Consider the following 13,300-nt stretch of genomic DNA (forward strand, 5'->3'; position numbering starts at 1 on the left):
ATGCAAAGAAGAAAAAACATAGTCATCGGCTAGGTCCCGAGACTTATGAAGAAAAGAGGAAGAGATGGAAAGAAAAAGGATTATACCCCAACGGTGGCAACACCCGTGCCAATGATTGGTGGTGTTCGATGCATAGTCTCGACAAAAATGGGAAATATGTAATTGTTAATCCCGAAACAAAAGAGGCTTGTGATAAACTAGTAAGTAAATGGAGTGATTTTCAATAATTTGAATTAATATATATATATATATATATATATATATATATATATATATATATATATATATATATATATATATATAATACATTTTGTCTACCTTTGGTATTAATATAACAATCACTTTCTATATTGTTTTCATAAAATAGGTTGAATATCAACAAGCATGTGCCGAAGGCAAGGTTTCTTCAGTTTTAAACAAGGATCCCTTGTACATGACTCTTGGACCTGACCCTTCCGGGCATCCAAGAGGTTTCGGAGGGGTACGTGTTAGCTTGAAAAAGTCGTATGGTGAAGAATATCGCAAGCCCACCAACTCAAACTTCAGTGCATCTTCAACAGCTTCAGATATAGCTTCGATGAGAGAAGAACTGAAGAAGGAGATAACTGAGGCAATCCTACAACAGATAGGCTTACAAAGCTTGGAGTTGCCCCGCCGTAGCCCTTTGGATTCATCAAGCCAACCAATTCTTGACCTTCAACCATCTAATGAAGGTCAAGAACCTACTGGAGTTCAACCACCTGCTAGAGTTCAGCCGTCTACTGGAGTTCAACCAATGCTTGGAGTTCAACCAATGCTTGAATTAAAGGTGAGCTGAATTCTGGAGTTTAATTCCGTAATGTTCTTATATAAATTTTGGAGTTTTAATTCATTCAATAACGTGATGGCTAAATTTTTACTTATTGCATATCCTGATGGTTGAATGTTAGGAGGAGACGCCTTGCGAACTACTACACCCGGGACAATCAAATGGTGATAAATTGTATGTGGTGGCCGATGAGAATGCACAACCAAAAAGTGACCGACCACTAGTCCACTTCAAGCAAGTCCCGAGTGGTTATTATGCGGTCAGCCCATACAATGTTCATGAAGACTATTTGGATTGGATACTTCCGGTGCCCAACAATTTCCTCCATACTTTGGCCGATGCCTCCGGTTCTTATGTACTATGGCCATTTGCATGGGTGAAGTTTTCAGACGAGGTGTTTTGTGTTTCTAATTCCACGCCTTTCTATTTTGCATAACATTTCCTATATATTTCAATAAACAAGTTTTTTCATAATCTCTTGGTTTTTATAAATTAACCTTGCAGATCATCAAGAAACTAAAAGCGCCACCAATGAAAGCTAAACCAAAGAAACCACCAACTCAAGCTAGCAAAGATGGTCAACGATCAATGGAGTTGATTGCAAAAGGAAGTTCACAAGGCAAGAGTCAAGACTCCAAACTTAAATCATCGAAAGGTCCAGTTTCTCATGCAAATTTACTTGTGGAATCAGATGTTTTTGACTCTCTTAGTAAGTCGTGCAAATGGTTGCATAGTCTTGTTAGTGAGTTACCGGGTGATAATGCTATTGGAGTTCAGATGGACATGTCATTATTCCACTTTTTCGAGCATGGCATAGCATGGGTAACTAAAGACGATATATGTGAATTCCTCAAAGGTGATATGCTTAATATTTCAATGATACAAGTCTTCATGAGGTAATTAATATAGTTAGTTATGGTAATGTATTTATTAAGGTAAATGGTTTGCCAAGTTTCGATTATTCTTATGTTTGCTTGTTCTTTAGGTCTCTTCAGTTCGATGATTTTAGTTCGGATAGTCATATTGGGTGGTTGGATCCACAATCAATAAGTGGTGCTAGTTGCATGAACAATCGAGCCGAAGTCAGTCAATATCTCGATGACGGTATCCGTCAATGCACAAAAGCGAAAAACAAGTTCATATTAGCCCCGTACTTTGAAGAGTATGCCTTTGCTTTAATATCTTTATTGTCCTACATTAGTGTCGATTATAATGATATTTTGTGATTGTTGTGGCATATTATGGATTATTAAACCACTCTTTTGTGATTACAGCCTCCATTGGATGCTCCTTGTGATATGTGTTTCAAGCCACACAATTTATCAATTTGATTCTTGTCGTCGAGATCCATTACGATCCGTGTTGGTCAAGTCACTATTGAATAAGTACATTCTGTATTTAGTTTTTTTTGTACATATCAAATAAAACTTGCAATCATATTTTACATTCAAGCATTTAATGTTAATTAACTTCCAATGAATTTTGCAGAGTGTTGATGAAAATGAATGTCAAAAAAAGCGCACTTCCTCAATGGAAATCAGTTAAGGTAAATAATAACGTGTTCACTACTTATTGTACTGCCAAAACAATTACATTTCCTATTATCTTATTTATGTTGTCTTTAATCTAGTGCGCCCAACAAGAGGGTGGGTTCGAGAGTGGCTATTACGTGATGAAATTCATGCATGACATATTCAAAAGTTGCAAGGAAGTTCAAGATCTGGAAAAGGTACATAAAATAGCTTATTTATGATGTATTATTAGGCTAGAAATTAGTTAAAAAAAATATTCGCCTATAATTGGCATGAACCGTCGAAAATGCCATTTTGGACCAAATATGACCTATATCGACCCAAATGACCCATAGACATTCATAAATATCATGAAATGAGTCTTATAATCATATAACTAATCATATGAATAATGAAAAACGTTTAGAATATCGAAATAGGTTCGTTTGTTGGTAGTTGGGATCGAAAATGCGATTTTTGGCCAAAAATGACCTATATCGACCCAAATGAACCATAGGCGTGCATAACGAACTTGAAATGAGTCTTATAATCATATAACTAATCATATGAATCATGAAAAACGTTTAGAATATGGAAATAGGTTCGTTTGTTGGTAGTTGGGATCGAAAATGCGATTTTTGGCCAAAAATGACCTATATCGACCCAAATGAACCATAGGCGTGCATAACGAACTTGAAATGAGTCTTATAATCATATAACTAATCATATGAATCATGAAAAACGTTTAGAATATCGAAATAGGTTCGTTTGTTGGTAGTTGGGATCGAAAATGCCATTTTTTACCATAAATGACCTATATCGACCCAAATGAACAATAGACGTGCATAACGAAGTTGAAATGAGTCTTATAATCATATAACTAATCATGTGAATCATGAAAAACGTTTAGAATATCGAAATAGGTTCGTTTGTTGGTAGTTGGGATCGAAAATGAGATTTTTGGCCAAAAATGACGTATATCGAGCCAAATGAACCATAGGCGTGCATAACGAACTTGAAATGAGTCTTATAATCATATAACTAATCATTTGAATCATGAAAAACGTTTAGAATATGGAAATAGGTTCGTTTGTTGGTGGTTGGGATCGAAAATGCCATTTTTGGCCATAAATTACCTATATCGACCCAAATGACCCTTAGGCGTGCATAACGAAGTTGAAATGAGTCTTATAATAATATAATTAATCATAAGAATCATGAAAAACATTTACAATATGGATATAGGTTTGTTTGTTGGTAATTGGGATCGAAAATGCCATTTTTGACCATAAATGACCTATATCGACCCAAATGAACGAACTTGAAATGAGTCTTATAATCATATAACTAATCATATGAATCATGAAAAACGTTTAGAATATGGAAATAGGTACGTTTGTTGGTAGTTGGGATCGAAAATGCCATTTTCGGCCATAAATGACCTATATCGTCCCAAATGAGCCATAGACGTGCATAACGAACTTGAAATGAGTCTTATAAACATATAACTAATCATATGAATCATGAAAAACGTTTAGAATATGGAAATAGGTTCGTTTGTTGGTAGTTGGGATCGAAAATGCCATTTTTGGCCATAAATTACCTATATCGACCCAAATGACCCTTAGGCGTGCATAACGAAGTTGAAATGAGTCTTATAATAATATAATTAATCATAAGAATCATGAAAAACATTTAGAATATGGATATAGGTTTGTTTGTTGGTAATTGGGATCGAAAATGCCATTTTTGACCATAAATGATCTATATCGACCCAAATGAACCATAGACGTGCATAACGAAGTTGAAATGAGTCTTATAATCATATAACTAATCATATGAATCATGAAAAACGTTTAGAATATGGAAATAGGTTCGTTTGTTGGTAGTTGGGTTCAAAAATGTCATTTTTGTCCAATATAATTGTTTTCGCAACCAATCTAATTTGTGTTTTCGCATATGAAACTTAATTTAATTTATTGGTTTGCATGTACGGTGTTCTTTTGGTTTTCAAAACTCCAAGGGAGGAGCCCTTTACCAAAAAGGAGTTGGATGAAGTTCGAGACAAGTGGGCTATTTACTTCAACGATTGTGAACTACCCTCAGTGTAATAAATAGAGCAGACTTTCAGTTATTCGTGACTCTTACATTATTTTGTTATTTATCGATTTAATTAATTACATTTGAATTAATTTGGTAATTTTATTGGAAAATTGAAATTTATATCATTTTTGAGAATGTCAAGCTGATGTTTGATGAAACAGAAATTATATTGCAAAATCAGAAATTATATTGCAAAATATTAGGAATTATATTGCAGATTTTTTTTTTTTTTTAAAAAAAAAAAAAAAAAACTCAAAAGTTGCCCTTGTTTGCAACAAGAGCAACTTATGTGCAGCTTATAAGGTGCCCTTGTTTGCAACAAGGGCACCTTATGTGCAGCTTATAAGGTGCCCTTTTTGCAACAAGGGCACCTTATAAGTTTCACATAAGGTGCCCTTGTTGCAAACAAGGGCACCTTATAAGATTATAAGTTGCCTTGTTAAGGGCAACTTTTGATAATTTTACAAAAGTGACCCCCCCATTGGTGGCACTTATGAAGGGAAACTTATAAGCCACTTTTAAGAGCAACTTATCAAGTTTTTTCCTCTAGTGACATCTTGTATTGACTGAGTTCCACTTGTAGAAGGATGTTTTCATTTCTAGCTTTCTCGAACGATTCATTAATGGAGGTATTCCTATCTAGCAATTCAAAGAACCTACCCTGAACATCTAATCTAACATTATTTAGATAATTTATATGGTCTTTACTGAGTTCCAGTGCTCTATCACTTTGAGCTTTTAGTATACTTAGCTTTTTATAATCATCTAGAGTTTCTAGCAATAGTTCAATCAGTTTTGACTTTGAAAGACATTGAAGAGTGGAGGGACTTACTTCTTCTGGTGGAACTAGGTCAGTTCCATCTGTTCTTGCCATAAGACAAAAATTTGTCGTTTCTTCATTTGGTTGTTCCTCATCCTCTTCTGAGTCTGTTGCTTCGCCCCATGCAGCTATCATAGCCTTTTTAAAGTTCAAAGTAGGACGCCCCAGAATAATATTATAGGCCGTCAGATCTTTCACAATGAGGAAGCGGACGTCCATTTGACGGGATTCTTTCTTATTTCCCATCCGCAGAGGGAGAGAAATGATGCCGACTGGATGGATGACACTACCTCCGAAGCCTATAATGGGATAGTGAATTTTCTCTATCTTTGAGGAATCAGGTTGCAGCCGGTTCAAACACTCAAGACTGATTATATCTGATGAAGTTCCTGTATCAACCAAGATACGCCTAACCCTCAGATTGGCGACCTTCAACTAAATTACCAACGGGTCGTCATGCGGGGTGGCTATTTTTCCACGGTCGGCCTCGCCGATTTCTACTTTTGGAAACGGGTCGGTTGTGGCCTTTCCTGACAACATCACTTGCCCCAGCCGCTTGGCATAATCTTTCTGACCTCTCATGGTTGGACCTCCGGCGGCCAATCCTCCTGATATGACGGCCACAAACTCTGGGTCAGTACGGTTTCCATCTTCTTCCGAGGGAGGTGATTTGTTCTTTTTGTAGAACGATTTTCCAGAACCTCCTGTGTTCCTGCTGATATAATTCTTTAAGCATCCCTTAGCAGCTAGGCCGTCCAGTGCCCTTTTTAGGCTCTTACATTCTTTGGTGTCATGTCCAATGTCACTATGAAAGTGACAATACAGCTTGGGGTCCCTACTTTCTGGTGGCAACTTCATGGGAAATGGCCGGTCAATCTCATACTTGGACCCAACGTCCATCAGGATTGTGTACATGTCTGTGTTATACTCAAATCGCTCTCGGTCATAAGTTTTGGACCTCTTCTGACCTGCCGCCCCAGGAGCCCTGTCTGACTCCTTTGCAATAGCCTAAGTCCTATTAGGCCGGCTCTTCTTCTCAAATTTTTCTTTCTTTGCTGCCGGCTCAGCGGTATCACTTCCTCGAGGCTCTTTCGAGACGCTGTAAATTTCTGTTGCGTGGATAAAGGCCTCGGCCTCATCTAGCACCTCTGCCATGGTTCGCACACTTTTCTTTACCAGATCAAACTTGAATGAGCCCTTCTTAAGCCCTCTAATGAAGTTATCAAATGCAACACCATCCGGCAAATCTGGAATTTGCCCTGCCTCTAAGTTGAATCTTTTCACATAGCTCCTCAGAGACTCATCTTTCCCTTGCTGAATTCGACTCAAATGCATGTTCGTCTTCTTTTCTTCCTTGTGAGCCTTGAACCGAGTAGAAAACAATAACTCGAGCTCCGAAAAAGAGCGAATGGTTCCAGTTGGAAGCCTCTCAAACCACTTAGAAGCTACTCCTTTGAGTGTACCTGGGAAATACTTACACCAAGTTGAGTCGGTTGTTCCTTGAACGTACATGTGATGCCGGTAAACAAAGAGATGCATGTCTGGATCTGTAGTCCCATCATAGGCATCAATGTTGGGCGGCTTAACCTTGGGTTCCCTCAGTGCTCTCATGATGTTATCTGCAGAAGGGGTGGAATGTCCTAGGGCCATGTTGGACACTCCCTCCTGAATGTGATACACAGGATCCTGGTACCTTGAGTACGGCTCCCGCCGAGAAGACTCACGACGGCGAGTTTGAAGAGTTGGACGAGTGACCCCTGTGCGCGCTTGACTCAAGTGCGTGTAAGTTGGGTGAGGTAGAGGTCTGTCCGGCATGACGGGGGTTGACCATGTATCAGAAAGTTCAGATTCAGAATCAGGTACCTGCTCTGCGTGTGGCTGCTCACGTCCTCGAGACGTTTCGCCGACCAGCCGTTGAGGCAGTCGGCGCGGTAGGTAAGACAGGGTCTGATTGGCCTGATTTGCTGGCAACCGCCTCCTGACATCCTCGCCTGTCTTCCTGGTCCAGACGTTCGGGGGACGCAGAGACAGTGATGGCCTATTATCTGTCGGCCTCTCATGATTGGCAGCCGCAGTGGTGGAGTAAATCAACATGCTCTTCTGCACCTCAGCGTTGACTGTCTTGCCCATATCAGCTTGGAACTCGGTCAAGATAGCTCGTAGGGCACCCACGGACACGGGCATGTCTGGATTTTCCTCCATTACTGTGTCTGATTGAGGATCTAGGTGTCCACCAGGGGGAGTGCGGTTTGCCTGCTCGTCCTCCTCACTGAGCACTTCCACCTCGGCGGCATGACGGGGTGTGTGCTCTGGTGCAAAAACCCGGGCGACATCTCCTGTGATTCTTGGAGCTGGCGTCTGCTGCTGCTCAGTCGGCATTTCCCTTTCCACTGGTGGCCGCTCCACCCTTACAGGCCGCCCACTATCATTTTCCTGTCGTTGCTCTTCCATACTACCGTACCTCCCCACAGACGGCGCCAAATGTTGTGGGGTTTTTCCGGTAAGCTAGACTTTGAGGTTTCCGGTAGCCGATGTTTAAGCAAGGATGCGTTTTAAGAGAGAGAAAGTAGAGAGAAGGCAGAGCAGTAAATGTCCTTGTTGTGTTGTGATTCTGACCCTTTTTTCTTGGAAAATGGGGCTTTATATAGTACTATGTTATTTGGGGAATGACCTAACATTTCCTTACGTGATTGGCTGAAGTAGGAGGAGAGGACAAGTGTCCTTTCCTTTGGCAGTTTTCTGGATTTTATGTCATAAATGGGTTGTTTGGGCTTTTGTGCCATCATGCGGTACTGACCACGTATACCACTTATGTATAAACGAGAATACATACATTTATATGTACGTGAATACGGGTACGTATGCTTCGTAGTTATTTAGATAGGTATTTATACATCAGAATAGAAGTCGTATGGTTTGCTTACGGGGCGTAATACGTGCCAAGTGTCGTACCTTTATTGGTACACGTTGGCATGGTAATTTTGCCCACAACACATATGACAATTAAACTTTTATTAAATTGTGTTAGATTCTAAAAAGTATAACATACAAGAACGAAAAAATAAATTATAAAAAAATAGTTTGAGTTGGATTAATGGGTAACTTGGTTATTCAAATGAATCAAATAAGTCCAAGATGTGATAAAAGAGGGAAATCCCAAACACAAAGTGGATATGATTTCTTATCTTCCCCATATAAACTCCCATTCCCATTTCTCACCCTCAAACAATCATCAACTTTTCAGTCTTCCACCCGAAAAAATGGACACTCTATCCCTCACTCCTCACCTCTCCCGCCTTAAACTCACCCTCCCTCCGGCCTCGCCACCACCCAGTTTCCTCTCTCCTCGCCCTCTCCTCCTTCGCCACCGCTCCCTCACTTTCTCTCTCTTCGCTGTCCAACCCCAACAACAACCACCCACCACCACAACCTCCTACGACTCCTATAACGAAGACGAATCCTACGGCGAAGTTAATCGTATTATTGGCAGCCGTGTTTCCCCTAACTCACCAACCACCATGGACTACCTCGTCGAATGGAGAGACGAGCACGCCCCTACCTGGGTCCCCTCCAACTACATCGCTAGCGACGTCGTTTCAGAGTACGAAACCCCTTGGTGGACTGCCGCCAAGAAGGCCGACGCTTCCGGGCTCGAGAACATCCTCGCCCAGCCCGAGTCAGCCCGAGACGTCGACGCTGTGGACTCCGATGGGCGCACAGCCTTACACTTCGTCTCCGGGCTTGGGTCCGAACCGTGCGTCGCCCTCCTCGCCTCGTACGGCGCTGATGTCAACAAGAAGGACGTGACAGGTGGAAGCCTCACACCACTCCACATGGCAGCGGGATACGCGAGGCCTGACGCCGCGCGCGCTCTCATCGAAGCCGGCGCGGATTCTGATTTAGAAGACGACAAGGGACGCACACCGTTGGATCTGGCGCGGGAAATCCTAGCCGTTACTCCAAAGGGGAATTTAATGCAATTTGGAAGAAGAATGGGGTTGGAAAACGTAGTGAAAATATTAGAGGGAGCCATTTATGAATACGCAGAAGTTGAGGGGGTTTTGGAGAAAAGAGGAAAAGGTGAGAATTTAGAGTATTTGGTGAAATGGAGAGATGGGGGAGAGAATGATTGGGTTAAAGCTGGGCTTATTGCAGAGGATTTGGTGAGAGATTTTGAAGATGGACTTGAGTATGCCGAGGCCCAAGGCGTGATCGGGAAGAGAGTTGGAGATGATGGCGAAAGAGAGTTTTTGGTGAAATGGGTTGATTTTGAGGATCCCACATGGGAGCCTGAGGCGAATGTGGATCCTGATTTGATCAAGGATTTTCAAGACTCCGAAAATAATAGTACTAGCAATAGTAACTCGAGTATTGGCACTTGATTCTTTTGGTTTTCGAATGTAGTGTATGATTGTGTATTTGAGTCAAACGTACTTAATTGTAGAAAATAGAGAAGCAAAGACATTAATTATATTTTTGAAACCAAATTTGTCAAAATAAAACAAGACAAAACATGATTACATTTTGAGTTTTCTACTAAGGCCAAGGAGAGGGAAATTTAATCTCAAAGAAAGGGATATTTGATTCGAGTTTTACAAGACACAATTCAGATAGAAAACAGCACATGAACTCGTCAAGTACAAAAGTTCTAAACTCAGATATCTGGATCCAATACAAACCGGATATCTGATTTAACAAAGCAATATGTTGTGGTTAAATTTTCATTATTATTTTAAGTGTACGGTGTAACTTATTATGGTAAAACAAGGCAAAACAGGGACATTTCCGTATGATTAGTTTTACAACGTATGCAAACACTACTACTACAGTTCCACATTTAAGCAACAACTCAACTGAAACTCTAAAGAGGGAGAGACTTGAAGGCATGTTCAGAGCTCCGCTTCGCTTTCATGCTTCACCTCCTTCCAAAAACAGGTCGATCAAAGATATCGTGCAGCTCAAGCAACTGATCCAATTGTTGGAACACTTGCAAGTTACAACATTGGAGTACATTATAAGAGCTTCAATTTGCATAGTCCTCATAATTTTCAGATGTTTGACATTCTCACCCACAAACATCAGCACATTCTTGAAGCACATTGCATCAGAAACCACAACAAAATTTCTGTGGCCACAGACTGTTTAGAGCTTGGCTCTGTCTATAGACTGCAGTTTGCTGCATCCAACTGTCTGTACCAAATGCATGACCTATACTGCAACCTCGAAAACACTTAAATATTGAAACAACACAATTAGCAACAACTCTGTACGTAACTGTTCACAACTATGATCAATGTTCCGAATCTAAAAGGAATAGAACACGGGTAGGCACGGTATTTATTTAATAGATGTCTGAATAAAATTGCAGAACAAGATAAAAGGATGGAACAAAGAAGCAGGGACAAAAGAAATACTGCATTTGTAACTTCCGCAAGAAATTTCCAGGTAAAACATTCACTGCTTTGAAAAGTAAAAACTGTTGCAATATACAATTAGAAAACTCTTGCCTGCTTTAAAAGATATATAAAGCATGCATACAAGAGCTAGCGCAATGTCCCCTCAAAGAACAAAGAAGTCCTAAAGTATCAGTAATGAAGTTTAACATCCCTTCTACGAAGAACAATTAAACCATCTCATACATGCTAAACAGATTTGTACACGTTTTCGTAAAAACTTACCCAATTTTCTATCAACCTTAAACTGCATTAACAATTCTCAGAATGTACAATTTGAACATTCTCGCGACCTTCTTACACAGGGTACTAGTTAAACAGAACTCAGAGGTATGCTTAAACAAGCACTTGGCTAGTAATAAGCTCAACACAAGGCCCTCCAATTGAAATTAACCTCCTTAGCTAGTAACAACTCAACCCAATACCTCTACTAGACTTTAACCTCCTTAGTTCCACCAAATGTTCATCAGTTGAAACAGAATACTTCTGGCGAAGGTTTGTTAGGTAGGTTTCCAATTCCCAACTCAAGGGACCACAAGCATACAATGCTTCTAGAGTGCTACGATAACTACTTAACTCTAGCTCATGCGATCTTAAAGTATCTACCCGTTTTGAGTGACCGGGAGACATTCCTTCATCATCTCCCTTATGATTAACTGATTCAGCGGAATCGGAATCCTGACTACAGCTGGATGACAAATGGCTGACCAACCTATCAAAATGGGCATCACAATTGCTATTGCTACCAACAGATGATTTATCATCAACACAATCATGTTCAAAGGTTCTACCAAGAGGCTGGGGATTATCATATTTTTTATAGCTAGTGTTGTTAAATTTGGTTGTTTCCTTAGAAATTTGCACCTTCTCCTTACCCAGAATTTTCCTTAGTTTACCAGGTGTCTGTACCTTCCCAGTGAAAGAATACGAGTCCTCAACGTGATGCTCAACCTCCTTGTTCACTGCGTTTTGTTGCTGACCACACTCCAGATAAGCTTCATCATTTGATAGGTAGTCCTCCAATGACCTTTTCCGTGTCTTGGACAGTAAGACAAATTTCTGATCCTTCAAAATGTTCAAGTCACCTTGTGTTTGCATATGAGCCATTTTCTGCATCCTAGATATCAGTTTCTTATCAATTCCTGAATCCTGCATTTGTCAAACAAGACTAGTAAGTATAACCTCAAATAAACTCTACTTGGGAAGTAAAAAACAAACAAAATACAAGAACTGTTATGGAAGGTCGACATCGTTGCATACGAGAAATATACAGTGATAGTAGAGATTTACCTTCTCCATAGGAACCCACTGGTTATCTTTCCATTCTTGCCGTGCTCTGACACCAGATTTCCTTACTCTAAACTGATCAACAGATCCAATCACCTGGATACCATAATACTCATCATCTTCAATAACCTCTTCAATCATACTAACTCTCCAGTAACCATCATCCAACACCTCTAAAACATCACCAACAGCCCAAACTGTAGACCCCGTCAATGATGGAGGACGAGGTCGGACTATCCCGGAGGGAACTTTGTCAACACCCTCTTTAGCTACGTGAGGACTGCGATAATATCTCACTGTATAACCATCTCCGTTATCCTCCACAATCTGTGCACACCGCCAAACACCTGAAGGATCCTTCTTCTTAGAAAAGACCTCCACCATACTCCCTTTATCAAACCTCATATTCAACTTATTGTAAATCAACACCTGAACAATCAACACATAAAAAGATCAGCCAATATGAAAAATAATCAATCAACACCTGAACAATCAACACATAAAAAGATCAGCCAATATGAAAAATAATCAATCAACATATGGAATAAGTGTTAAACAGAACCACATTACTGCAAAACCATAAACATTACAAGGAAATTTATCAAAGTAACTTATAAATCTTCTTTTCCGAAATTATCAACAATTTCCCCTTTTTTTAATCAAAAAGATCAAAATTTTCAAAGAAATTAGTCTACTTAGTACTTAGTAAACAAGATCATGATCTCACATACGGCTGAATTTCACATAGATAACCAAAAAATTAAATTAAATAATTTCAAATAAAAATAACAATGCAAGTAAAATTATACCTTTTTTAATAACTTTAAGGTTTCTTTTTACAATTTCAACTTAGGGTTACTGCTCAAGTAGCGATTTATCTGCGGAAAACAAAAACAAATAATCCAGAACTTGAATATTTCATACAATCGGAAGAACATCAATCACTAAAACCTAATTCGCAAAAATCGGAAGATAAAAATTAGAAATAGAGAAGAAGATGAACATGATACCTTTCTTCGTGAATCGGAACAACGTCGAATTTCTGCGCTACGAACTGATTGATTGCGATAATCTTCGATTATTGATTGATTTGTAGCACAAAAGCCAGGGTTTTTTGGATTTAAAGCTGAAATTACTTGACCAAAACGTAATTAATTTGTGCAAGTCAGTTTTTAGGTTTGCTTGAGGCTAAATCTTTAGCAAGAGGTTGGTCTTCAACTGAACACGCAATTGAAAGTCCTGAACAGAGTAGAATTATGGGGCTATCAAGGTAATCATATATTATCATTAATTAAATACTTGCTAATTTCGAGTTATT

The 13,300-nt window shown here is 39.6% G+C and overlaps 2 protein-coding genes across 3 annotated transcripts; one reads left to right on the forward strand and one right to left on the reverse strand.

Moving 5' to 3' along the window:
• Window positions 1-8,405: 8,405 nt before the first annotated feature.
• On the forward strand, window positions 8,406-9,778 carry LOC110777822 (signal recognition particle 43 kDa protein, chloroplastic). Its single transcript, XM_021982408.2, has one exon. The coding sequence runs from the start codon at window positions 8,416-8,418 to the stop codon at window positions 9,622-9,624; it is 1,209 nt and encodes a 402-aa protein (XP_021838100.2). The 5' UTR covers window positions 8,406-8,415; the 3' UTR covers window positions 9,625-9,778.
• A 169-nt stretch (window positions 9,779-9,947) lies between these two features.
• Window positions 9,948-13,253, reverse strand: LOC110777823 (uncharacterized). Of its 2 annotated transcripts, XM_021982409.2 has the most exons (4): window positions 12,993-13,252; window positions 12,792-12,860; window positions 11,986-12,411; window positions 9,948-11,844 (listed from the first exon to the last, which is right to left on the reverse strand). In XM_021982409.2, exons 3-4 carry the CDS (start codon window positions 12,385-12,387, stop codon window positions 11,098-11,100), a joined length of 1,149 nt encoding a protein of 382 aa, XP_021838101.1. In that variant the 5' UTR covers window positions 12,388-12,411; window positions 12,792-12,860; window positions 12,993-13,252; the 3' UTR covers window positions 9,948-11,097. The 2 variants fall into 2 exon arrangements, with proteins under 2 accessions (XP_021838101.1, XP_021838102.1); XM_021982410.2 differs by lacking the exon at window positions 12,792-12,860 and having other exon boundaries at window positions 12,993-13,253.
• Window positions 13,254-13,300: the final 47 nt, after the last annotated feature.

The sequence above is a fragment of the Spinacia oleracea genome, chromosome 1, assembly GCF_020520425.1.
Source record: "Spinacia oleracea cultivar Varoflay chromosome 1, BTI_SOV_V1, whole genome shotgun sequence".
Taxonomy (NCBI): domain Eukaryota; kingdom Viridiplantae; phylum Streptophyta; class Magnoliopsida; order Caryophyllales; family Amaranthaceae; genus Spinacia; species Spinacia oleracea.